We start from the raw sequence: 24,073 nt of genomic DNA, 5'->3' as shown, positions 1-24,073 counted from the left end.
GCGCCCACCCCCCGCTTGGGCTGCACATCCGAGGATACAGAAGGCCAAACACACTGTAGAGGATCCTATGATGTATTTCCTTTATTCTGTTCTGTGATAAGTTGTATTACTATGCTCACAAGAAATTTTCGTGTCCTTGTCTGGTTTTGGTATCAAAGTTGTGCTGGTCTCTTGAGAGCTGGGACAGGTTTCCTCTTTCTCTCTTGAGAGCTGGGACAGGTTTCCTCTTTCTCTCATGTCTGGAAGAGTGTCAGACACTGATACTAACATAGAATGCAGCTGGTGTTACTTTACACTGCCACCAGCCGCAGAGAAGGTTCCTGACTTAATGATGCTTTCACTTCATTGCAAAAGCAAAACACACTCAGTACAAACTGTACTTTACATTTTGATCTTTTCCCAGGTTAGTGAGTAGTACAATCCCTCGTGATGCTGAGCAGCGGCAGTGAGCAGAGCCCCAGTCAGCCGCCCCATCACAGGGGTGAACAGCTGACACCATTACAGCTGTCCTGCACCCAGACAGCCAGTTTGTTTTTTACTCTCAGGACAGCATTCAGTAAAGCACATGAGATACTCACCATGCTGCTGTAACACTCCCAGGGGAATCGAAGAAGATCTGCACATGCAAACTCTTGTTAGTCCACATCTTTGCCAGGACTTGGCGTCACCACACTTTCAATGTTTTGCAAATTCAGTAGATGTGAAATTGTATTTTTTTGGTTTTGGTTTTTAATTTTCCTAATTAATAGTGATGTTGCTATGATTTACTGGTTTTTAGTCTCGTTTTCACTTGTATTTTTGCCTGTTCCTATTGGTTGATTCTTTCTTACGGACGTACAGGTTTTTTCCTAATTTTTATCAATTATGCATGTTATAAGTAGCTATAAGTAGCTTCTCCCAATCTGACTTTTCTTTTTTGATTTTAATTATGGTGAGTTTTGTAGTACTGATTTAACATAGACACATTTGTCATTCTGCTTCAGTTTTGTTATGGACACTGGAGTTGGGTTCCTCCGATGCCAGTCTCTGGAGGCACGGCCCCGACTCCAGGTGCATCAGCGCTGTCCCACGTATCACACCATGCTTTCACCTGCTCCCTCAGGATCACACACGGCTACCAGGGTCATGTGGTCCTCAGACTGGCAATCAGCCCTGGCACTGCCTCTTGAGGCCAGTGGGAGAGACAAGCAGGTGGTGGTGTTGAAGCCTGTTTCAGGAAGGAAAGGCATTTTGGTTTCTATTTTCTGTTGGATGAAAAACTGTTTCAAGATTTATTCCTAGAGACCAAGTTTAGAATCACAGATACCATAGTCTCTGCAGAACATTACTTGTCGATACTTTGATGAGCAAATTGTTCATCCAGGTGGATTTATGCTTGGCCTTTTGTAACTAACATCTTTTCCATCTCACCAACCATTATAGTCAGTAAGAGATGGATTTCTAATTCTGTTTTTATTCACGCCACTATGAAGTATAGTTGATTGACTTTATACTAGTTTCGATGCACAGCATAGTAATTCAGTATTCACAGATTAAATTATTTTCAGAAGTTTCTGAAATACTTCTCTACTGTTTTTTTCAGGTAATGCCATGTCATTGGATTTTCAGAACTCGTTAGTGTCCAAACCGGACCCACCTCCATCTCAGAATAAGCCAGCAGCTTACAGACCAGCCCCTCGAGAGGATGCTGTCCAGTCTGCCTTCTACCCACAAAAGAGTTTCCCAGAGAAAGCCCCAGCTAATGGGGTCGAGCAGACGCAGAAAACCGTCACGCCAGCATACAATCGATTCACACCAAAACCATACACAAGCTCTGCACGGCCGTTTGAACGCAAGTTTGAAAGCCCTAAATTCAACCACAATCTCTTGCCGAATGAAACCGCACACAAACCTGACCTGTCCTCCAAAGCCCCTGCTTCTCCGAAAACCCTCCTGAAGGCTGCACAGCCTCCTGAGTTTGACAGTGGTGTGGAGACCTTCTCTGTCCACACAGACAACAAGCTGAAATACCAAGTAAACAGTGTTAGCACGGGGCCGAGAGCAGTGCCCGTGAGGTAAGAGTCTTGTCTTTGCCCGGCCTGGTGATCGGCCTCATGTGAGTCAGGTGTAGTTGGGGTACTTGCCTGATGATCTCAGCTCATACTTGAAGGTGAGTGGTGCCATGCCAAACGCTGGAACCACTGCCATAGCAGGGATTCTGCAGAGATGATGCTAGTGCCGTCCTGAAGCTACTGCTCACGTGGCTCAGCTGTCCTCACTCACTGTCCCTGCTGTGTAAGAACCAGGTTGAGGGACACTGCAGCTCATTCAGCATGACACGGCCCCGGTCTGACCTCTGACCTCCAGCTGGGGAGGCACATCCGGAGAGTGTCTCAAAGAGTTTGTTTCCTCACCCACTGTTCATTTTCAGCGAGGGTAAAAAGAAACGCTTTCTTAACAGTTGTGGTCAGATGGTGAGCAGATGAGAAGAAGCCAGCCTGCCTGGGGCCGGCCCCTCCCTTGTCTGCACCGTGACAGCCTCCCTCAGCCGCTGATACAGAGAGACAGTCGGGTCTACCTGCAGGCTGCCCCTGGAGCAGAGGGACAGTCAGGGTCCCGAAGGAGCAGGCCCACCCCTGCCTCTGGCCGCTCAGGAGTGAGGCTGCAGGCCCTCACGCTTAGCTTCATTTTGTCCAGAAGCTATCTTGCTGCTCACCTTTAGTCCTGGCTTAGAACTTAAACTCTGGGAGATCCCAAAAGCCCCCACTTTTGAAGGAGAATTGGTACCGCATCCTCTCCACCTTGTATGACCATGCAAATGGGCTGGCACCTCTCCACATGTGTCTGCCTGCACCAGGGTCTTCATGACTTCATGGAGCTGGATGTCTGTGCTCTGGGTGGGAAAGGAAATATGTGCACACGGGAAATCCTCAGTGGAGAGAGAGGAGGCCTAGTGAGTGTATATGCTATCATGTCTCAGATGCCACTGTTGCCTTACTTATCACTAAGAAGGAAAAAACAAGCTATCAAAGCATGATGTGCCATCAATTTTAAAACACGTTTCATGGATGTAAGATGTTGGGTGAGCAGTGTATCAGGCTTTGCGTGTTCTGGTTGCAAAACTTGTCCCAGAAGTGCATGCTTAGTTATTCCAGTGAGTAGGATCTGTCACTGAAACTTTACTTACTAAAATACCTTAATGATGTGGAGAAATACGCTCGATTAACACAGCCGTGGGAGCTTCTGTGTCACTAGCAGTGTTCTTCATTGGCTGTTTCTGAACTCAGTCCCTCAGCCGTGGAGGAAGATGAAGATGAAGACGGTCACACAGTGGTGGCTACTGCCCGCGGCGTGTTTAACAGCAATGGTGGGGTGCTGAGCTCCATTGAGACCGGTGTCAGCATCATCATCCCCCAGGGAGCCATTCCCGAGGGGGTGGAACAGGAGATCTACTTCAAGGTCTGCCGCGACAACAGCATCCTGCCGCCTTTGGACAAAGAGAAGGGTGGGTGCGCACCTCAAGCAGCCTGCATACTCTGGCAGGCATATCAGGCCACAAGACAGGATACCTGGGCTGCCCTCAGGTTCCTTCTGCTGGGGAGGGGCCTGCCGGCCAGTTCTGGCTGCCCTCCCCCAGATTCATCTGTGAGTCCTCAGCCTTGGCAGCTCTAGAGATGGATTAGGTAATAGGTAACACCCACTCCAAAGGCCTCACTTGGAGCAGCCGCCTGCTGGTGCAGGTAAGGCCGTTGGATCAGCCCTCATCTCCCCCAGACCCCGCACAGGGGGGATGCATCCCCACTGGCTGCCGCAGCTCGTGCCTCTGAGCTGTTTCAGGAACCTGGGAATGCTCTTTGTGTCACAGTCTTCCTGGGTCAATCAGGATGACACAATAATGAATCCTGTGACAACAACTTTTAGATTTTAGAATATTTTAGCAATGTTTGCTTGTTTCCTTAAATAGGTCGTGTTCACTCACTTAACTCTATAGCAAATACAACATTAAAAATGTAAGGTACAAGTGACCTGTGTAAAACATTTGTGTGTGTCTCATACCATCAGGACCCTGTGGCCACCAGCAGTGTGCTGCTCTTCAGCACTTGACACGTGGCTGCTTTAAAACTGAGACGGGCTAGACATTCCGGAGATGTAGTAAATTGCTCACTTTTTGAAATCATGTTTTGGATATATTAGGTTATATAAAATACTAAAATTGACATCACCTGTTTCTTTTTACTTTGTAACATGGCTACTGGGAAATGTTAAATTACGTCTGGAGTCTGTGGTTTCTCTTGGTCAGCGCCACTCAGAGAACTGACCCCCTTTTGGCTTTAAGGCCTGTGGTTAGAAGGGTGAGAAGAACTGGGATCAGAAGGAGGCAGCTGTCTAACCTCTTTTCCCTGCTCTCCCCTCCCCCAGGTGAGACCCTGCTGAGCCCCCTAGTGATGTGTGGGCCCCATGGCCTCAAGTTCCTGAAGCCCGTGGAGCTGCGCCTACCACACTGTGCGTCCATGACTCCTGACGGTTGGTCTTTTGCTCTAAAATCATCCGACTCCTCGTCGGGTACGCTGTCTTCTCTCTGTCCTTTGGGGCTTTGGGTGCTGTCATTGATTGAGCCTGGGCCGATGGCGCTACCCACGCTGATGGTGAGCCAATCGCCCTCCATTCCTCTGGCCTTGTAGGCATCACCGGTGTTGTGGAGTTTCCTTGTGACGCATCTGTCGTAAATGAGAAGGGCAAGGTGGGGAAGCCTCTGCCTTTTAACATGGATGATTTGGCCAAAAGTGGACAGTTTCATGGTGGTCAACAAAATTATCTGTCAAATTTCTAAGATGTGGCGGGAGAATTGATACTGTCCTGCATACATAGGGATTTTCATCTTCTTACAAAAGGACTTGATTTATGTAATAACTTGTTTCTGGCTACTATTCTTTAATTTCTCAATGTACAAAGTGTATATATTACTTTATAGAGTGTGTGTGTATATACACATACACTAGAGAAACCTGAAAGATAAAAGACCTTCTACTGTGATCATATTTGGCCACGGTTTTTCCATGTAAAACCCTAAATACTTCTGTAATACACTATTTTAAAATGGCTTTTTGCTGTCAAGATCATGAATTTCAAGCCTTCCATTGCATTTTCACATTTCTCACTTCCTTGGGTGACTACGTCAGTTAGAACTTTCTATATTTTTGGTATAGATCACTTTAGAATTTAAAAGTCCTTCTGAATTTTTGATAAATCAGATGATCCAATTATGCACTTTTATTTTGGAACAGTATGAGTAAAAGTTTTATGGTGTAAAGAGCATATTTTAATACTACCTAACATAAAATACTACGTATATTCACAAGTTCCCCATTTTCTAGGGAAAGTTAATTTTTACATAGTAAATGTTAAAACTGTTTCTTCAGGGCCTCCACTAAGAACATTGCATTAGCCTAGTTTGAAGTAGTGAATTGACATTAATAATAAAATTACACTTAAAACGTATATCCTGCAAGTCAGGTCGTAGTATGGGCTGTGACCGTCCTTGAATCCAAAACAGGTTGAGAGCCCTAACTGTAAGTGAAAATCAGTATGCTTCAAATAGTTCGCCTTGTGCCATAAAACACGTCGTATTTTTAGATGGAAACTTTTTCCTGTGTTAAATTTGAGTACTTACACCTGGAAGAGAAATGTGCTTCTGTGTAATTCTGTATGACTTTGGAATGCTTTTGCTGCTATAAATTTCTTTTTTAAAAGCTCAAGGGTAGATTTCAATAGTTACTGACTTAATCCAAGAAAAACAAGTGTATTGAAAAGAATTTTTGAACCTAAAGATAGTTACGACAACTCTGAGGAAAACCTTATCTCAGTGTCTGAACAATTTGTTGTCTGCAGTATTACATAAACCTACACGTATCTTTGAATTGAACCCCTCTGAACTCATGGGATCCATGACATTGCTGAGGTAATGGACAGCCTACTGTCTGAAGGTTCTATGGGGTGTTTGAGAGTCTCCCAGCTTCTAGATGCCAGCTGGGACCCCAAAATCGCCTCTGGACACCATCCTCTGGGGGTATAACTGCTCCTGGTAAAGAACTGCTATGCAGGCATCAACTTTTTGACAGTGACTTACTGTAGGCTTCCTGGTGGTTTAGACTAAAGAATCTGCCTGCAATGTGTAAGAGACACAGGTTTGATCCCTACATCAGGAGATCCCCTAGAGAAGGGGATGGCAACCCACTCCAGTATTTTTGCCTGGAGAATCCCATAGACAGTGGGCTACAGTCCATGGGGTCACAAAGAGTTGGATACAACTTGAGTGATTAACACCAACACTACCATGGACACAGGAGACAACAGGCCATCCCAAGTCTTCTTCATGCCGAGTCCACTGCCAGGGCTGCTTAGCTGCAACTGTGAATGTCAAGTCACCGGGTTAAGGGCCCAGGCCTGGCTTCAGGCTCACACAGCTCACTGACTTAGAAGCTTCATGATGGTTTTTCTGTACAGCCAGAGCAGGCTGAGAAACTCTGGCCCAATCTCACTTTTTAAATTTTGGGTAGAGGGAAAGAGGGTCTTTTGGTGGGGTGTGTGGAGGAGGGGTGGCAGGGTCCCTGTGGGATCTAGTTCTCTGACCAGGGATGGAACCCATACTTCCTGCAGTAGGACCAGAGTCTCAACCACTTGGACCACCCCAGAATTCCCAGGGAAGAGAGTCTTTAAGAACCAAATTCTGTAGAATGTTGAGTGTTTCATTTGGTGTGTCAAATGTGAGAAATGTAATACTGATCATACAATTAATCCAGACTTTTGAAAGTAAAAGAAGAGTATTTTTAATGAGTGTTTGGACTTGGGCAAACTGGAACTGTCCCAGGCATATAATCACCCTGACTTGTATTTATTTTTTAAAAGGCATGAACTTAAAAACAAAGAACAGAAATCTGCAACAGCTTTTGGGTCATTCAATTCCAGTGGGTCTGCAATGAAATAAAAAGCACTAAGAGCTTTGGTGCAAGTACAGTATGCTAAAGGAATAGAGGAAAATTGTGTCTAAATGTTTTATTTGCCCCATGATTGCAAGCAGTTTAAGAACCAGAAATGATGTGGACTTTTTTTCTCTTGTAGGTGATCCTAAAACCTGGCAAAACAAGTGTCTTCCTGGAGATCCAAATTATCTTGTTGGAGCAAACTGTGTTTCTGTCCTGATTGACCACTTTTAATCCTTAAAATATATGAACTTGATTAAATAATGTGAAACTGGGTTAAACTTACTAAATCTAAAATGGAACCACTCTATCAAGTAGTACCTTTTCCTGGAGTTGATCCTGCAGTGTGTTAGTTTTACGCGCTGTGTTGGGATGGGGGAGGCTGAGGGTGCGTGCCTGGGAACATGCTGCCCACTGTCCATTTGGGGCTGGTGTGGGCTGGAGGCTTAGAGATGAGATGCTTTGTCATGACTTTTGTACTTTTATATGGTCACTTACTTAACATTGATTTCCGTTAAAATACCAGCCAGTGAATGGGGTGCATTTGAGTTCTAGTCTTTCCAAAGTACACTGTTTCAGACTTTCTTATGGCCCTGGCCTGCACACACATTTATTTTATTATGCATGAAATAATATGCACACATTTTTAAAATGCACCTCGAATATATAACCAGTGTAGTGGATTTAACAGAAATGTACAGCAAGGGGAATTTGTGGTGTGTTGGGGGGGAGGTGCGGGTCAAGTGAAGACAATGACTTACTTACTGTATACGAAAACTCACTTTTCTTAGGGAAGGACACCAAAGCATGAGACTGGTTCCGTGGCCTCTTCTGGATCTATAAATTAACCATATCACCGCAGACATACTGACCAGCAGGAATGCCTTACCCTCATGTTTTTGTTAGATCATTCTGTCTGTGTATCACTAAGTTTTATGGCTTTGTGCGCATCTAGATACTGTATCATGAAAAAGATGGAGTAAATTGTGGATTTGGTGGTTTCAGAAATGTGTGATCACCCAGAAGAAAATAATGGTGTGATTTTGGGTGTGTTTTTTTTTTTCCGGCAAGAGGCAGTGGTTGTTTTTCTTTTGGCAATGCATTTGATAAATTTTGATGTTTTAAGGATGCTTGTACATAAAGCGTGCATACCACTTTGTTCTTGGTTTGTAAATTAACTTTTATAAACTTTACCTTTTTTATACATAAACAAAACCAAGTTTCTTAAGGCTACCTTTGTATTCTCTCCTGTACCTCTTGAGCCTTGAACTTTGACTTCTGCAGCAATAAAGCAGCATTTCTATGACACACACAAGGTCATTTTTTTAAGAAAAAAGGATGCACAGAGTTGTTACATTTTTAAGTGCTGCATTCAGAAGACACAGTTACTCAGAATTCTCTAGTTTGAATAAATTCTTGCAAAGTATCCCTACTGTAATTTGTGATACGATGCTGTGCCCTAAAGTGTATTTTTTTACTAATAGACAATTTATTATGGCACATCAGCACAATTTCTGTTTAGATAATACACCACTACATTCTGTTAATCATTAGGTGTGACTGGATTTCTTTTACAGTTATTAAAAACTCAAATTTCTAAATCTGCAGAATAAAACTTTTTAAAATAAGGTGCTTGTTTGTCTGTTTGCCCACTGTTTCTAGTGTCCTGCAACTTCACAACCTAATATAAAATCCTGCAGACCATCGTCACCACCTGCTGCCGTGTTGGGCCTTGTTTGGGTGGGAGTGGGTGGGGGGGAATTCCCTGCAGCCTGGCACAGGACAGGCCATCTTACCACTGTGCCCATAAGTCCACATAGGTTAAGTTTATTCATATTCCTGAGGGCCAACCAAAAACATAACATGGACATTTTCTGATGTTGCTATATTTTGGGGGAGATAAATTAAGGTACAGTTTGCATCTATAATTGCTTTTGTGCCAGTACCATACTGTCTTGATTACTATAGCTTTGTAGTACATTATCAAGTCGGGGAGCCTGATTCCTTCAGCTCTCATTTTCCTTTTCAAGATTGCTTTGGCTATTTGGGGTCTTTTGTGTTTCCATACAAATTGTAAACTTTTCTGTTCTAGTTCTGTGAAAAATGCCCTTCGTAATTTGATAAGAAGAGCACTGACTCTGTAGATTGCTTTGGGTGGTGTACACGTTTGTCTTTTGACTTCTTTCATCATTATCTTACAAGTTTTCTGCATACAGGTCTTTTGCCTCCTTTTTTCAGTTGCTCAGTGGTATCTGACTCTTCTGACCCCATGTAGATTTATTCCTGGGTATTTTGTTCTTTTTGTTGCAGTGGTAAATTAGATGCTTTCCTTAATTTCTCCTCCTCTTCTTCTGTTGTTTGTATATAGGAATGGTGCTGGTACAAAAGCAAACACAGACAAACCGAACAGTGCAGAAAGCCCAGAGATAAACCCATGCCCCTATGGTCAGCTATGTATGATACCTCCTATAGTAATGAAAATAAAAAGTGGGACCTAATTAAACTCAGCTTTTGCACAGCCAAAGGAAACGATAAACAAGGTGAAAAGACAACCCTCAGAATGGGAGAAAATGATAGCAAATCAAATAAATGACAGGATTAATCTCCAAAATACACAAAGCAGCTCATGCAGCTCAATATCAGAAAAATAATCAAGAAGTGGGCAAAAGACCTAAACAAAGAAGACATACAGATGGCGAATAAACAATGAATACTGAGCATCTTCTCATGTATTCAATGCACATCAAAACTAGTGAAGTATATCATCTCACACCAGTCAGAACGGCCATCATCAGAAAACCTACAAACAAATGCTGTAGAGAATGTGGAGAAGAGAGCCCTCTTGCAGCCTTTGTGGGAATGTAAACTGATAACAGCCACTATGGAGATTCCTTAAAAAAACTAGGGATAAAACTACATATGGACAGCACAATCCCACTACTGGGCATCTACCCCTGAGGAAAACCATAACTGAAAAAGTCACATGTGCCCCAATGTTCACTGCAGCACTATTTAAAATAGCCAGGACATGGAAGCAACCTGGCTGTCCATCAACAAATGAATGCGTAAAGAGATTGTGGTCCAGATACGTATTATGGAATATTACTCAGTTCTAAAAAAGAATGAAGTTGGGTTATTTGTAGAGATGTGGACAGACCTAGAGTCTCATACAGAGTAAAGTAAGAGAAAAATAATGCTTATATGTGCAATTTATAAAAATTGGTTCCGATGAACCTATTTGAGGGAATAGAATGGACATGTGGACATGGTGGAAGGGGAAGGTGGGACAAGTTGGGAGATTAGGATTGACACATATACACAACCATGTGTAAAACAGCTAGCTAGTGGGAATGCTCTATAGCACTGGGAGCTCAGCTTGGTGCTCTGATGACCTAGAGCGGGTGGGTTAGAGGGAAGTCCAAGAGGAAGGGGATGTATGTATACATAGAGCTAATCCACTTGATTCTACAGCAGAAACTAGCAAAATATTCTAAAGCAATTATATTCTAACACAAAAGACCACCACCACCAAAAAAAAAAAAAAGACAGTATAAAAGATCTCTGGGACATTAAGCAAAGCAACATTCATATTACAGGGGTTCAGGAAGAAGAGAGAGAAAGAGCCTGAGAAAATACATGAAGAGATGCTAACTGAAAACTTTCCTAACATGGAAAAAGAAAGACCCAAATCCAGGTAGTTCAGAGTCCCATACTGAATAAATCCAAGGAGGAACATGCCATAACACATTGCCGGGAGCCAGCGTGAGGAACTCCACCCGTGGCAAAGGTCATGAGGAAGGAGGCTCGGCATAAGCAAAGGCGGGATGGAGCCTCAGGAGTCCCCCTGGAAATTCTCGAGCATCTACCCCCAAAACCAGAGCCTGCCTACTTTACTGCCTTGTGCTCTCACCCACACCTCTGACTTTACGGGGTGGGGGGGGGGGTGGCTGTCCCCCACCACCTCTCTCTGAAAAAGAGTTAAATTACAACTCCAGTTGATAAAGTTCCTGGGTGTGATAAGAGTGTTTCAACCTACAAACTCCTCTGAAGGTTATTCCGGCCACATGTGATTGTTCACAGCCTCCCAACTGTGAGAGGCATGAGATGTTCTAAACTGTTTAAATACAGATTCCTTTGAGCAGTTAAAAGATTGATTAGAAATTGTATTGGTGAAGGGTTTTTCACTTGTTGGGCCAATGTTTGCTGCTAAGTTTCCATATCCCTTACCTACTGTGTCCCTAGCAGTGTATTGATTAATATAATTGGTGTATAGGAATGTAAGTAGTAGCTTTAATGTTTGTAACCTTGGACCCTTGAGTTAATTCTTTGCTTGTTATAGCCCACCACACCTTTGCCCTATAGGAATGCAACTTTATCTAATGCTTTTGGAGGGTGGTGCCTGACTTTAAAATAATCACCTTTAGAGAAAAATAAGTTTTCTGAAGAAAGGATCTTAAAATGTTAACAGGCCTCTTGGCCAGAAGATGATGTAATTCACCTAAACTTTTGCATATGATAAGTTTTCAGGAAGAAAGCCTGGCTTACTGCGGACTCTACCCCTTCCCCCATTATCCTCTATGCACAACCTAAGGTATAAAAACTACTTTGGAAAATAAAGTGCGGGCCTTGTTCACCGAAACTTGGTCTCCCCATGTTGTTCTTTCTCTCACCTTCCGGCTGAATTCCCATCTTGAGCGTGGAGGCTCGTCAAGCCTACTAATTATGCCTGGGCTTCCAAGATCTGACCAGGGAGGCCTTAGTGTCTCCTCTCCTTCAGGAGAACGGGAGGCCTGCAGCCTACGTAGGTGACGTAAATTCCTTGTTTTGGAATTTTATTAGCTTTCCACGTAAACCAAGTTATTCAGCCTCTTTTCTCCACTGAATTTTCTCACTGAGCTATCCTTATTTAACCACTCTTTATATCTTTAATTCTATCATATCCTGATCGCCGAAGCCATCTCCCCTTCGAATTCCCTGGATCCACCGGGGCTGGACCCCGGTAACACATAGTAATCAAACTGACAGAAAAACAGAGCATTACAAGCAAGAAAAGAAAGACTGATACATAAAGAATCCCCATAAGGTTGTCAGCTGATTTTTCAGCGGCAACTGCAGACCAGAAGTATGTGGCACATTCAAGTCATGAAAAAAACCTACAACAAAGAATACCCAGCAAGGCACTCAAATGAAAAGCTTTATGGACAAGCAAAAGCTAAAAGAATTCAGCAGCACCAAACCAGCTTTGTAACAAATGCTAACAGAACTTGGCTAGGTGGAAAAGAAAAACCTGTAACTACAAACCAGAAAATTACAAATGGGAAAGCTCACTGGTAAATGCGATCAAATAGTAAATGTAGGAAATCATCCACACACACATGTGGTACAAAACCAGCAATTGTAAGAAAAGTGGAGTAAAAATGCAGGATGTTGGAAACACATTGGAAATAAATCAGCAATTTAAACCAATCTTGTACATATATAGACTGCTATACCAAAACCTCATGCTTACCATAAACCAAGTATCTACAACAGATGCACACACACAAAAGAAAAAGCAATTGAAACAAAATGCTAAAAAGAGAGCAAAACAGGAAGGGAAGTAACAAGACCCGCAAAACCAAATCTGAAAGAATGAAATTGCAGTAAGAACATAACAAACTGATAACTACCTTAAATGTATATGGATTAAATGCACCAATCAAAAGACACAGACTGGCTGAATGGATACAAATAACAAGACCCCTATACAGGCTGTCTTTAAGAGACCCACTTCAGATAAAGGGACACATACAGGCTGAAAGTGAAGGGATGGAAAAGGGCATTCCATGAGAATGGAAATCAAAAGAAAGTTGGAGTAGCAATAGTTATAACAGACAAAATAGACTTTAAAACGAAGACTTGATTATAAGACACAAACAAGGACACTATATAATGATCAAGGGATCAATCCAAGGAAACACAACAATTGTAAATACATATGCACCTAACACAGGAGCACCTCAATATCAATATATAAGGCAAATGCTAATAGCCATAAAAGAAAGTGCTTTCACACAATAATCGTAGGGGACTTTACCACCCCACTATTATCAACAGACAGATCACCCAGACAGAAAATCAGTAAGGAGACACAGGCCTTAAATGACTCATTAGACCAGATGGACCTGACATTTACAGAGCATTCCATCTAAAAGCAGCAGACTACACATTCTTCTCAAGCACACGGGGAACATTCTCCAGCAGAGGTCATATGATGGGCCACAAAGCCAGCCTCAGTAAATTTAAGAAAATAGAAATCCTATCAAGCATCTTTTCTGACCACAATGCCATAAGATTAGAAATCGAGTATAAGAAAAATGTGAAAAAGAGAATTACATGGAGGCTAAACAATATGTCACTAAACAACAGATCACTAAAGAAATCAAATAGGGAACAAAAAATTACCTACAAAGAAATGAAAACAAAAGCATGACTATCCAAAACCAGTAGAAAGAAGCAAAAGCCGTTCAAAGAGGAAAGTTACAGCAATACAATCTTACCTCAGGAAACAAGAAATATCTCAAGTAATCTAACCTCACACCTAAAGCAACTAGAGGAAGAACAAACAAAACCCAACATAGTAGAAGGAAAGAAATCATAAAGTGCAGAGCAGAAATAGAGACAAATAAACAACAAAACTAAAAGCTGGTTCTCTGAAAAGATAAAATAGAAAAATTTTCAGCCAAATGCATCCTGCTAAAAAAAGGGAGAGGGCTCAAATCAATAAAATTAGAATGAAAAAAGAAGTTTACAATGGATACCACAGAAATACAAAGGGTTATAAGAGACTACTATAAGAAACTATATGCCAATTAACTGGACAACTTAGAAAAAACTGACAAATTCTTAGAAAGGTACACACTTCTAAGACTTAACCGGGAAGAAACAGAAAACAGGAACAAACCAATCTTAAGTACCTGTGATTGAAAAACTCCAACAAACAAAAGTCCAGGACCAGGTGGCTTCACAGGCAAACTCGATCAAACACTGAGAGAAGAGCTAACACCTATCCTTTTGAAACTATTTCAAAAAACTGCAGAGAAGGAATCACTGTGAAATTCATTCTATGAAACAGCCATCACTCTGATACCAAAACCAACAAAGACACCATAAAAATTATAGACTAATATCACTGAAGAACATAAATGTAAAAGTCCTCAACAAAATAACAGCAAACTGAATCCAGCAAGACATTAAAAGGATCATACACCATGATGCACTGGGATTTATCCCAGGGATGCAAGGTTCTTCAGTATCTGCAAATCAATCTGTGTGATAGAACACATAACCAAATTGAAGAATAAAAACCGGATGATCATTGCAATAGATGCAAAAAAGGCTTTTGACAAAATTTGACACCCATTTATGAAAAAAACTAGAGAAAGTGGGCATAGAGGGAGCTTAATAGAATAAAAAAGGCATATATTGCAAACCCACAACTAATTATCATACTCAATAGTGAAAAACTGAAAGCATTCCCTCTAAGATCAGGAACAAGTCAAGGATGTCCACTCTAGCCAGTTTTATTCAACATAGTTTTGGTAGTCCTAGCCTCAGCAATCAGAAGAAATAAAAGGAATTCACACTGGAAAAGAAGTAGTAAAACTGTCATTGTTTGCAGATGACATTTGCAAGCAATGGGACCAAACGATTAATCTCCAACTAATGCAGGTCAATATTTTAAAAAATGGACAGAAGATCTAAATAGACATTTCTCCAAAGAAGACATACAGATGGCTAATAAACACATGAAAAGATGCTTAACATCGTTCATTTTTAGAGAAATATAAATCAAAACTACAGTGAAGTATATGATGTATCACTTAACACTGGTCGGAATGGCCATCATCAAAATATCTATAAGCAATAAATGCTGGAATAGATGTAGAGAAAAGGGAACCTTCTGACATTGTAGGCAAGGATGCAAATTGATACAGCCACTATGGAGAACAGTATGCAGATCCCTTATAAAACTAGGAATAAAACTACCAAATGATCCTGCAATCCCACTCCTGGGCATATGTCTGGAAAAAGTATAATTTGAAAAGATACATGCACCTCTGTGTTCACAGCAGCACTATTTACAACAGCCAAGACATGGAAGCAATCAAAGTGTCCATCGACAGAAGAATGGATATAGAAGAGGTGGTACCTATAAGAGCCAGACATTCCTGGAGCGTGAAGTCAAGTAGGCCTTAGAAAGCATTACTACCAAGCTAGTGGAGGTGATGGAGCTCCAGTTGAACTATTTCAAATCTTAAAAGATGCTACTGCTGAAGTGCTGCACTCAATATACCAGCAAATTTGGAAAACTAAACAATGGCCACAGGACTGGAAAAGGTCAGTTTTCATCCCAATCCCAAAGAAAGGCAATGCCAGAAAATGTTCAGACCGCACAACTATGCTCATTTCACATGCTAACAAAGTAATACTCAAAATCCTTCAAGCTAGGCTTCAACAGTACGTGAACTGAGAACTTCCAGATGTTCAAGCTGGATTTAGAAAAGGCAGAGGAACCAGAGGTCAAACTGCCAACATCCTCTGTATCATAGAAAAAGCAAGAGAGTTCCAGAAAAACATCTACTTCATTGCCTATGCTAAAGCCTTTGACTGTGTGGATCACAACAAGCTGTGGAAAATTCTGAAAGAGATGGGAATACCAGACCACCTGACCTGCCTCCTGAGAAACCTATATGCAGGTCAAGAAGCAACAGTTAGAACTGGACACGGAACAGGCTGGTTTAAAATTGGGAAAGGAGTACGTCAAGACTGTATATTGTCACCCTGCTTATTTAACTTGTATGTACATCATGAGAAATGCTGGGCTTGATGAAGCACAAGCTGGAATCAAGATTGCCAGGAGAAATACCAATAACCTCAGATATGCAGATGACACCACCCTTATGGCAGAAAGCAAAGAACTAAAGAGCCTTTTGATGAAGGTGAAAGACGAGAGTGACAAAGCTGGCTTAAAATTCAACATTCAAAAAACTAAAATCATGGCATCCGTTCCCTATACATCATGGCAAATAGATGGGGAAACAATGGAAACAGTGGCAGATTTTATTTTCTTGGGCTCCGAAATCACTGCAGGTGGTGACTACAGCCATGAAATTAAAAGACGCTTGCTCCTTGGAAGAAATGCTATCACAAACCTTGACAGTGTATTAAAAAGTGTAGACGTCACTTTGCCAACAGAGATCTGTATAGTGAAAACTACGGTTTTTCCAGTAGTCACGTATGGATCTGACAACAGGACCATAAAGAAGGCTGAGTGCCAAAGAAATGCTTCAAACGTGGTGCTGGACAAGACTCTTGAGAGTCCTTTGGACTGACTGCAAATGGGAGCCAACTCATTGGAAAAGACCCTGATGCTAGGAAAGATTGAAGGCAGGGAGAAGGGGATGACAGAGGATGAGATGGTTGGATGGCATCACTGAGTCGATGGACATGGGTTCGAGCAAACTCTGGGAGACAGTGAAGGACAGGGAAGCCTGGTGTCCTGCAGTCCAAGAGGTTACAGAGTTGGACATGACTGAGTGACTGGATAACAACATATATATATATATAAAGGAATATTGCTCAGCCATTAAAAATAATGGAATAATGCCATTTGCAGTAATATGGATGGGCCTAGAGATAATCATACTGAGTGAGGTAACTCAGAGAAAGACAATTACCATACGCTATCACTTATATGTGTAATCTAAAAAAAGTTACAAAATAAATTATTTTAAAAACAGAAACAGACTCACACACTTCGGAAACAAACCTATGGTTACCAAAGTGAAAGGGGGTGCAGGATAAATTACTAGTTTGGGATTAACATATACACACTGCTATATGTAAAACAGATCATCAAAAGAGACCTACTGTGCAGCACAGGGAACTCTACTCAATATTCTGTAATAAACTATATGGGAAAAGAATCTGAAAAAGAATGGATATATGTGTGTCTATATAAAATATATAACCGAATCACTCTGCTGTCCACCTGAAAATAACACAGCATTGTAAATCCACTACACTCAAATATAAAAACATAAAAGAATGACTAAAATTTTTCTTCCACATAGTTGTTCTCTGTCATCTATTTTTGCTTCTTAATTATCTATTATAAAGTGTAAATAAAAATGGATTTATCTTTTATTCTCTGGGAAAAAAATCTTTAATCACTCCCATGCAAACCCCATGTGCAAATATACCACACTGGAGGTTATGTGTTCAACATATAAATTGATGGGGAGGGAGAAGACACACAGATTATTTTTTCTGAGTCATCTGAACACAGGTTGCAGGTGTGATGCGTATTTGCTGAGAACAAACTATTCTACAAAACTGCAGTACACTTACCAACCTCAGAAAACATGTAAAATAATCAATTTTGATCTATTTCACTGAATTTTCTCTATCAGCTCTTTCTCATTAAATGGGTTTCTGCTCTAGTTTTTATTCTTTCCTTCTGCTTAGCTGGGTTCAGTTTGTTCTTTTTGGGCCTTTGAAGATAGAGGTTCATCAATTTGAGGTCTTTTCTAATATAAGCATTTAAAAACTATAAATTCCCTCTATACACGGCTTTAACTTTACTCCTTAAATTTTGATATGTTGTATTTTATTTATATTCAGTTGATCTAACCAGTCCATCCTAAAGGAGATCAGTCCTGGGTGTTCATTGGAAGGACTGATGTTGAAGCTGAAACTCCAATACTTTGGCCACCTGATGCAAAGAGCTGACTCATTTGAAAAGACCCTGATGCTGAGAAAGATTGAAGGTGGAAGAAGAAGGGAATGACAGAGAATGAGATGGTTGGATGGCATCACCGACTCAATGGACATGAGTCTGGGTAAACTCCGGGAGTTGGTGATGGATAGGGAGGCCTGGCGTGCTGCAGTCCATGGGGTTGCAAAGAGTCGGACACAACTGAGCAACTGAACTGACTGAAGATATTTTCTAATTTTCCATGATTTAACCCTGGAGTTATTTAAAAGTGTATTCTTTTTTATTTCAAAAAATTTTTTTGCTGAAGTATAGTTGATTTACAACACTGTGCCAATCTCTGCTGTGTAGCAATGTGACTCATATAACATACAGGTGTCGCCTTTAACTTCTAAATATCTGGGGCTTCCCCCAATCACTTTGTTTTACTGATTTCTAACTTAATCCCATTCTGATCAAAGAACATTTTGTGTGATTTGAACTTAACTTTTTTGAGTCTTATCTTACGGTCTCTCCGGCTTCCATGGTGGCTCAAATGGTAAAGAATCTGCCTGTGATTCAGGAGACCTGGGTTCAGTCCCAGGGTGGGGAAGATCCCCTGGAGAAGGAATGGCTATCCATTCCAGTATTCTTGCCAGGAGAATCCCATGGACAGAGGAGCCTGACAGGCTACAGTCCATGGGTCACAAAGAGTCAGACACGACTGAGCAACTAACACTTTCAGGGGCTTCCCTGGTGGCTCACGCAGTAGAGAGTCTGCCTGCATGCAGGGGACCTGGGATCATTCCCTGGGTGAAGATGATTCCGGAGAAGGGAATGGCAACCCACTCCAGTATTCTTGCCTGGAAAATCCCTTGGATGGAGGAGCCTGGCAGACTACAGCCCATGGAGTCACACAGAGTCAGACACAACTGAGCGACTTCACTTTCACTTTCCAGTATTCTCGCCAGGAGAATCCTGTGGACAGAGGAGCCTGGTGGGCTACAGTCTATGGGGTGGCAAAGAGTTGGATACACTGAGCAACTAACCCTAACACAAGGGCATTATGAAATGTCCTTCTTTGTCTTTAGCAATATTATTTGGTCTGAAAATCTATTTTGACCAACATTAGTATAACCACTCCAGCTCTCTTCTGCTTATTATTCGTGTGACATCTCTTGTTCCATCCTTTTACTTTGAACCTGTTTGTGTCTTTGACTCCAAAGGGCATGTCTCACAGAAAGCGTATAGGTGGATCTTACTTTTTTGAGGAGGGGCGGGGCTGTGCCAGGTCTTCAGTGCTGTGAACGGGCCCCTCGTTGTGGCACCGGGGCGTTCTCTAGTTTAGGTGTGCAGGCTGCTCCTGCTGTGAAGCATGGGCTCTGGAGCGTGTGGGCTCACTCGCAGCACACGGGCTTCTCTCTAGTTCTATTTGAGCAGAACTTAGAACTTAAAAAACAACCCCTAATCTTTGCTCTTTACTTTTTTCTCCTAATTTTCTGTTTAACTCTTTTTTCTACTTCCTTGATGTGTAAAGATTAGTTGTTTTCTTTGGAAACTCACTTTTTTTTAATGTAAGCACATAAGAACTACTTTTGATGTACTCTCTAAATTGTGGTATTTTGTATTTTTATTTCTCTCAAAATACTAATTTCTTTCATTTCTACTTTCACCCCTTGGTTATTCAGGAGTGTGTTGTTTAATTTCCATGTATTTATAAAATGTTACCGTTTTTCTCCTACTGAATTCTAGTTCTATATCATTGTAAAGGGGAAGCAATCATGGGATTTTAATCTTAAATGTGTTAAGGTTGGCTTTGTGGCCCAAGAATGATATATCCTCGGGAATGGTTTTTTTGCCCTTAAGAAGAATGTGTTTTCTGGTGTCTTTAGATGAAATGTTCTGTGTATATCCATTAGCTCTACTTTTTAAAAATCTTTTAAAAATAATTTTTAAATTTTATTTATTTTTGACTGAGCTGGGTCTTTGTTGCAGAGCGGGCTTTCTCTAATTGGGGCTACTAACATAGTAAGAGACTAGAAAACAAGAGTTAAAAATCAAGCTAAGAGTTGGTGTTTTAAAAAATAAAGCAAACTGATAAACTTTCAGCTAGACTAACAAAGGGGAAAAAAGGAGAAATCAAAATATCTGGTAAATGAGAGAGGAGACAAAGAAATACAAGGGACCATAAAAGCCAGGCTCCTCTGTTCATGGAATTCTCCAGGCAAGAATACGGAGTGGGTTCCCATGCCCTCCTCCAGAGGATCTTCTCACCCCGAGGATTGAACCCATGTCTCTTACGTCTCCTGCACTGGCAGGTGGGTTCTTTACTACTAGTGCCATCTGGGAACCCATATTTTAACAATTACCAAGAAATTAGATAAGTTATAATAAATAAATAAATTCCCAGAATTGGTAGGCATGATACCTACCAAGACTGAATCATGAATAGAAAGTCTGAATAGACCAATAATAAATGAATACATTGAAACAATAAAGACAAACTTCCTGACAAAGAAATGCCCCAATCCAGAAGGATTCACTGGTGAATTCTGCCAAACATTAAAAATAATCAACACCCAACATTCTCAAACTCTTTCCAAAAAACTGAGAAGGGATCACTCCCAAGCTCTTTTTGATGATGACAGAATTACTCTGACACCAAAGTGAGATAAGGAACACTACAAGAAAATAAATCTATAGGTTGATATGTCTGAAGACTATAAATGCAAAAAGTCTCAGCAAAAGTCTAACCAAATGTAAGAGCAAATTAAAAAGTACATACACCATAATCAAGTGGAATTTCTATCATGGAAGGATGATGACAATATTTATGTATCTATCTATCTGAATCTAAACCTATCTATTGATGAGAGTGATACACAATGGTAGTAGAAGAATAAATACATGATCTTTCAATAGATGCAGAAAAACAATGGTATAGAATGAAATACAAATACATGATCTTCTCAATAGATGCAGAAAAAGCAACTAACAAAACTCAATACCTTCTTCTGACAAAAGCTTTCAAGAAAGTGGGAACGGAAGGAGCATACCTCAAGATAAGACAATATAATACACACCTACAAGTAACCTTGTACTAGTGGTGAAAAACTGAAAGCTTTTTCTTTTAAAATCAGGAACAAGATATGGGTATTCACGCTCACCACTCCAAATAAAGACAGTACTGAAGTCTGAGTTAGAGTCATCTGACATGAAAATAGGATATAGAAAGGCATCCAAAAGAGAAAGGAAGAAGTAAAATTTTATTTTCAGAAAATATGATCTTATATATGACTCCCCACCAAACAGCCAAAATATATAAAATATTTGGTACTTTCCAAAATATATAAAAACTGGCACAGCTCAATAATTTAAAAAAAAAATGCAATCCTGCTTAAAAAAAAATGGGGAGAAATCTAAATAAATGTTTGTCTGTTTTCCAAAATAGATGTCCATAACAATGGCCAATAGGCACATGAAAAGATACTCAACATCACTAATAATCAGTGAAATGCAAATTAAACCCACAATGAGATAATACCTCACACCTGTCAGAATGGCTATTATCAAAAGGACAAGAAATGACAACTGTTGACAGGAATGTGGATAACAGAGTCCGAGCACACTGCTGGTGGGAATGTAAAATGGTACAGCCACTGTGGAGAGCAGCATGAAAAGTCCTCAAAAAAATACGAGTAGAACTACCACAAATCCTGCAACTGCACCTTTGGGTATTTATCTGAAAAGAGACTCCTATGTGCGTGTTCATTACAGCATTATAGAAAGTCCCTACATATGAGCCCGCAGGTTGCGAGCTTTCAAAGACGCGAACGTACGTTCACATGTCAATGACATAAGTTTGTTCACGTCTGGCGTACCCTGTCAAGTGGGTGCATCCTCTACAACTGGTTAAGTCCATGTATACTTCACTGTACAGTCCTGTATAGTGGACACTAGTCCAGCATCTTTATTTCAAGCCCAGGATGTCTGGGAGCAAGGGTAAAAGCAGCAGTAATGTAGCTGGTACTGCTAAGAAGTGCCAAGGGATAATGACAGCAACAAAAATGAAAATAATTTAGAGTGAAGCAAGGCAAAAATATACTAGATATCATTCATTCTTATAACATGAACTGTTCAACTACTGGCACTATTCTAAAGAACAAGAACATGATCACGGAACATGTGGATTTTTCTGTGCTGATGATGTCAACAATAATATTAAAAATTATGGAAAAGTTAAGGAGGAGATGGAGAAATTCCTCAGTGTGTGCTTGCACAATCTGCATTAGTGTCGAGCCGAGCTCATCTTAATGCTGATCCAAGAGAAAGCTAAAAGCCTGAATGAAGACCTGAAGAGGGAACACGATGAAGAATCAGAGGGTGCATGCTTCAATGCCAGCCATGCTGATTTCATGGGTTCAAGGCTAGAACCATCATCAACCTTCACGACGTAAAAGTAGGTGTTGAGGCAGCAAGTTCAGATACAGCAGCTGCCTGGGAATTTCCTGAAATGCTTCATGAAATGACTGACAAAGTGGCGCATTTACCATAGAGATTTTTAATGTGAAAGACAGGACTGTACTGGAAGAGGATGCCAGACCGAAGCTACACCAAAGGAGAAAAAGTGATGCCAAACTATAAAGCAGCAAAGGACAGGCTGACTCTTCTGTTTGGTGGCAGTGCTTCTGGCATCGTGAAGCTGAAGCCTCTCTCAGTTTACCATTCAGAGAGCCCAGGAGCCCTTAAAAACATAGTCAAGGGCTCTCTTCTTGTTGTGTGGAAGAGTAACCCCAAAGCCTGGGTTACACAGGCCACTTCCCAGGACTGGTTTTCCCACCACTTTATCCTGGAGGTGCTTGGAGAAGGATTTCCCATTCAACATTCTTTTACTACTCAACAATGCTCCAGGCTACCCACCATTCAAGGACAACTTTCAACTCAGTGTCAAACTAATGCATCTGCTGCTGAATACTATCACTACATTGCTCATCAAACCTACAGACCAGGGAGTTACATCGACTTTCAAGAAATATTATTTACATCACATTTTTCATCAGGTAGCAAAGGTGAGTGATGAAACAGGAACAACACTGCAACGATTTTGTAAGGACTATAACAACTACAAGGCCATAAAAGACAATGACTTTGCTTGAAGTGAGTTTATGGCTGGCACCATGAATAGGGTTTGGGAGAACATTTGCTGACAGTTTGTGATACTGTGAATTTGAAAAGGCAGATGAAGAGTCCAAAGGGATCTTCAGCAACTCAGTGACCCTCAGTGAGAAGCTGGAGCTGGATCTGCAAAAGGACAAGTTCACTGACCTCCGTGCTGTGCAACATGAGTAGCTCATGAAGACCTGATGGAACTGGAGGCCCAGAGAGAGGATGGAGAGAGACAAGAGAAGAAGAAACAGCTGAAGAACCAAAGAGATTCACCATGCAGGAAATGGCCAGGAGACTTTCTTTGAGGAGGCACTGTTAGTTTTTGAGGCCCAGGACCAAATGTACAACGGTACACAAGGGTTGCATCAGCCGACAGAATGCAATCCAGCCCTACTGTGTCATCCATGATGAGAAAAAAAGAGCTTTTATCCAGACATCACACACTTATTTTTTCAAGATGTAGACAGAACTGAATCCAGCAAGGAACCAGAACCTGAGCCTTCAACAACAGGCATGAGTGACACTGCAGCTGGCCCTCCGTCTCATACTGCTGATGACCCTTCAGCTCTACCACCTCCCACCTCCTCTCCTTCCTCCAGTCAGTATCTCTTCTTGCCTGTTCACGCGAGGCCAGCTGCTGTTCTGCACTACTGTAATTTTCAAAGTACTGTACTGTATGATGAAAACTGTTTTATTTTTTGTGCTTTTTTAAAATGTATTATTTGTGTGAAAAGTATTATAAACCTTTTACAGTACAGTACCATATAGCTGATTGTGTTAGTTGGGGACCTAGGCTAACTTTGTTGGACTGACAAACAAATGGAACTCATTTGTATGTAGGGGACTTACTGTTATTTACAATAGCCAAGACATGGAAACGATGTACGCAGCACCGACAGGTGGTATCTATACACACACACAAAGTAGGCAGCACTGAAATAGACATCTGTACACACACATATATTACAAGAAGATACATGTGTGTGTTAATGTCTAAGTACACTTATGTACAGACATATATTGGTCAGCCATAGAAAAGAAATGAAAATAGAAATTTTCTGTTTTAGAAAATTTATAGAAAAAAATGAAATTTGTGACAACATGGATAGATCTTGGTATTATTAGTTTCAATGAGGTAAGTCAGAGAAAGACAAACACTATATAATTTAACAAAACTCATAGACAGTTGCCAGAGAGGAATGGTGGTAGGGGG

The 24,073-nt window shown here is 41.1% G+C and overlaps 1 protein-coding gene and 1 long non-coding RNA gene across 8 annotated transcripts in view; one reads left to right on the top strand and one right to left on the bottom strand.

The window, feature by feature from the left end:
- Window positions 1–8,587, top strand: part of TJP1 (tight junction protein 1) — a 260,747-nt gene extending 252,160 nt beyond the window's left edge. For 4 of the 7 annotated variants that reach the window (XM_055555705.1, XM_055555702.1, XM_055555708.1 and 1 more), the window contains 4 exons: window positions 1,583–2,054; window positions 3,267–3,484; window positions 4,399–4,542; window positions 7,099–8,587. In XM_055555705.1, the coding sequence (XP_055411680.1) occupies window positions 1,583–2,054; window positions 3,267–3,484; window positions 4,399–4,542; window positions 7,099–7,193 (929 nt within the window). In that variant the 3' untranslated portion in view covers window positions 7,194–8,587. The remainder of the gene's footprint in view (window positions 1–1,582; window positions 2,055–3,266; window positions 3,485–4,398; window positions 4,543–7,098) is intronic. The other 3 variants (XM_055555709.1, XM_055555704.1, XM_055555703.1) reach the window with 2 other exon arrangements.
- A 662-nt stretch (window positions 8,588–9,249) lies between these two features.
- The window catches only part of LOC129633780 (uncharacterized), a 29,484-nt gene continuing 14,660 nt past the window's right edge, over window positions 9,250–24,073 (bottom strand). Inside the window, exon 4 of the long non-coding RNA XR_008705278.1 lies at window positions 9,250–9,335. This is a non-coding gene — a long non-coding RNA (uncharacterized LOC129633780). The remainder of the gene's footprint in view (window positions 9,336–24,073) is intronic.

Source organism: Bubalus kerabau, chromosome 19, assembly GCF_029407905.1.
Source record: "Bubalus kerabau isolate K-KA32 ecotype Philippines breed swamp buffalo chromosome 19, PCC_UOA_SB_1v2, whole genome shotgun sequence".
In the NCBI taxonomy this organism is placed as follows: domain Eukaryota; kingdom Metazoa; phylum Chordata; class Mammalia; order Artiodactyla; family Bovidae; genus Bubalus; species Bubalus kerabau.
The sequence above is the reverse complement of the archived record's forward strand: the minus strand, read 5'-3'. Positions and strand labels throughout refer to the sequence as shown.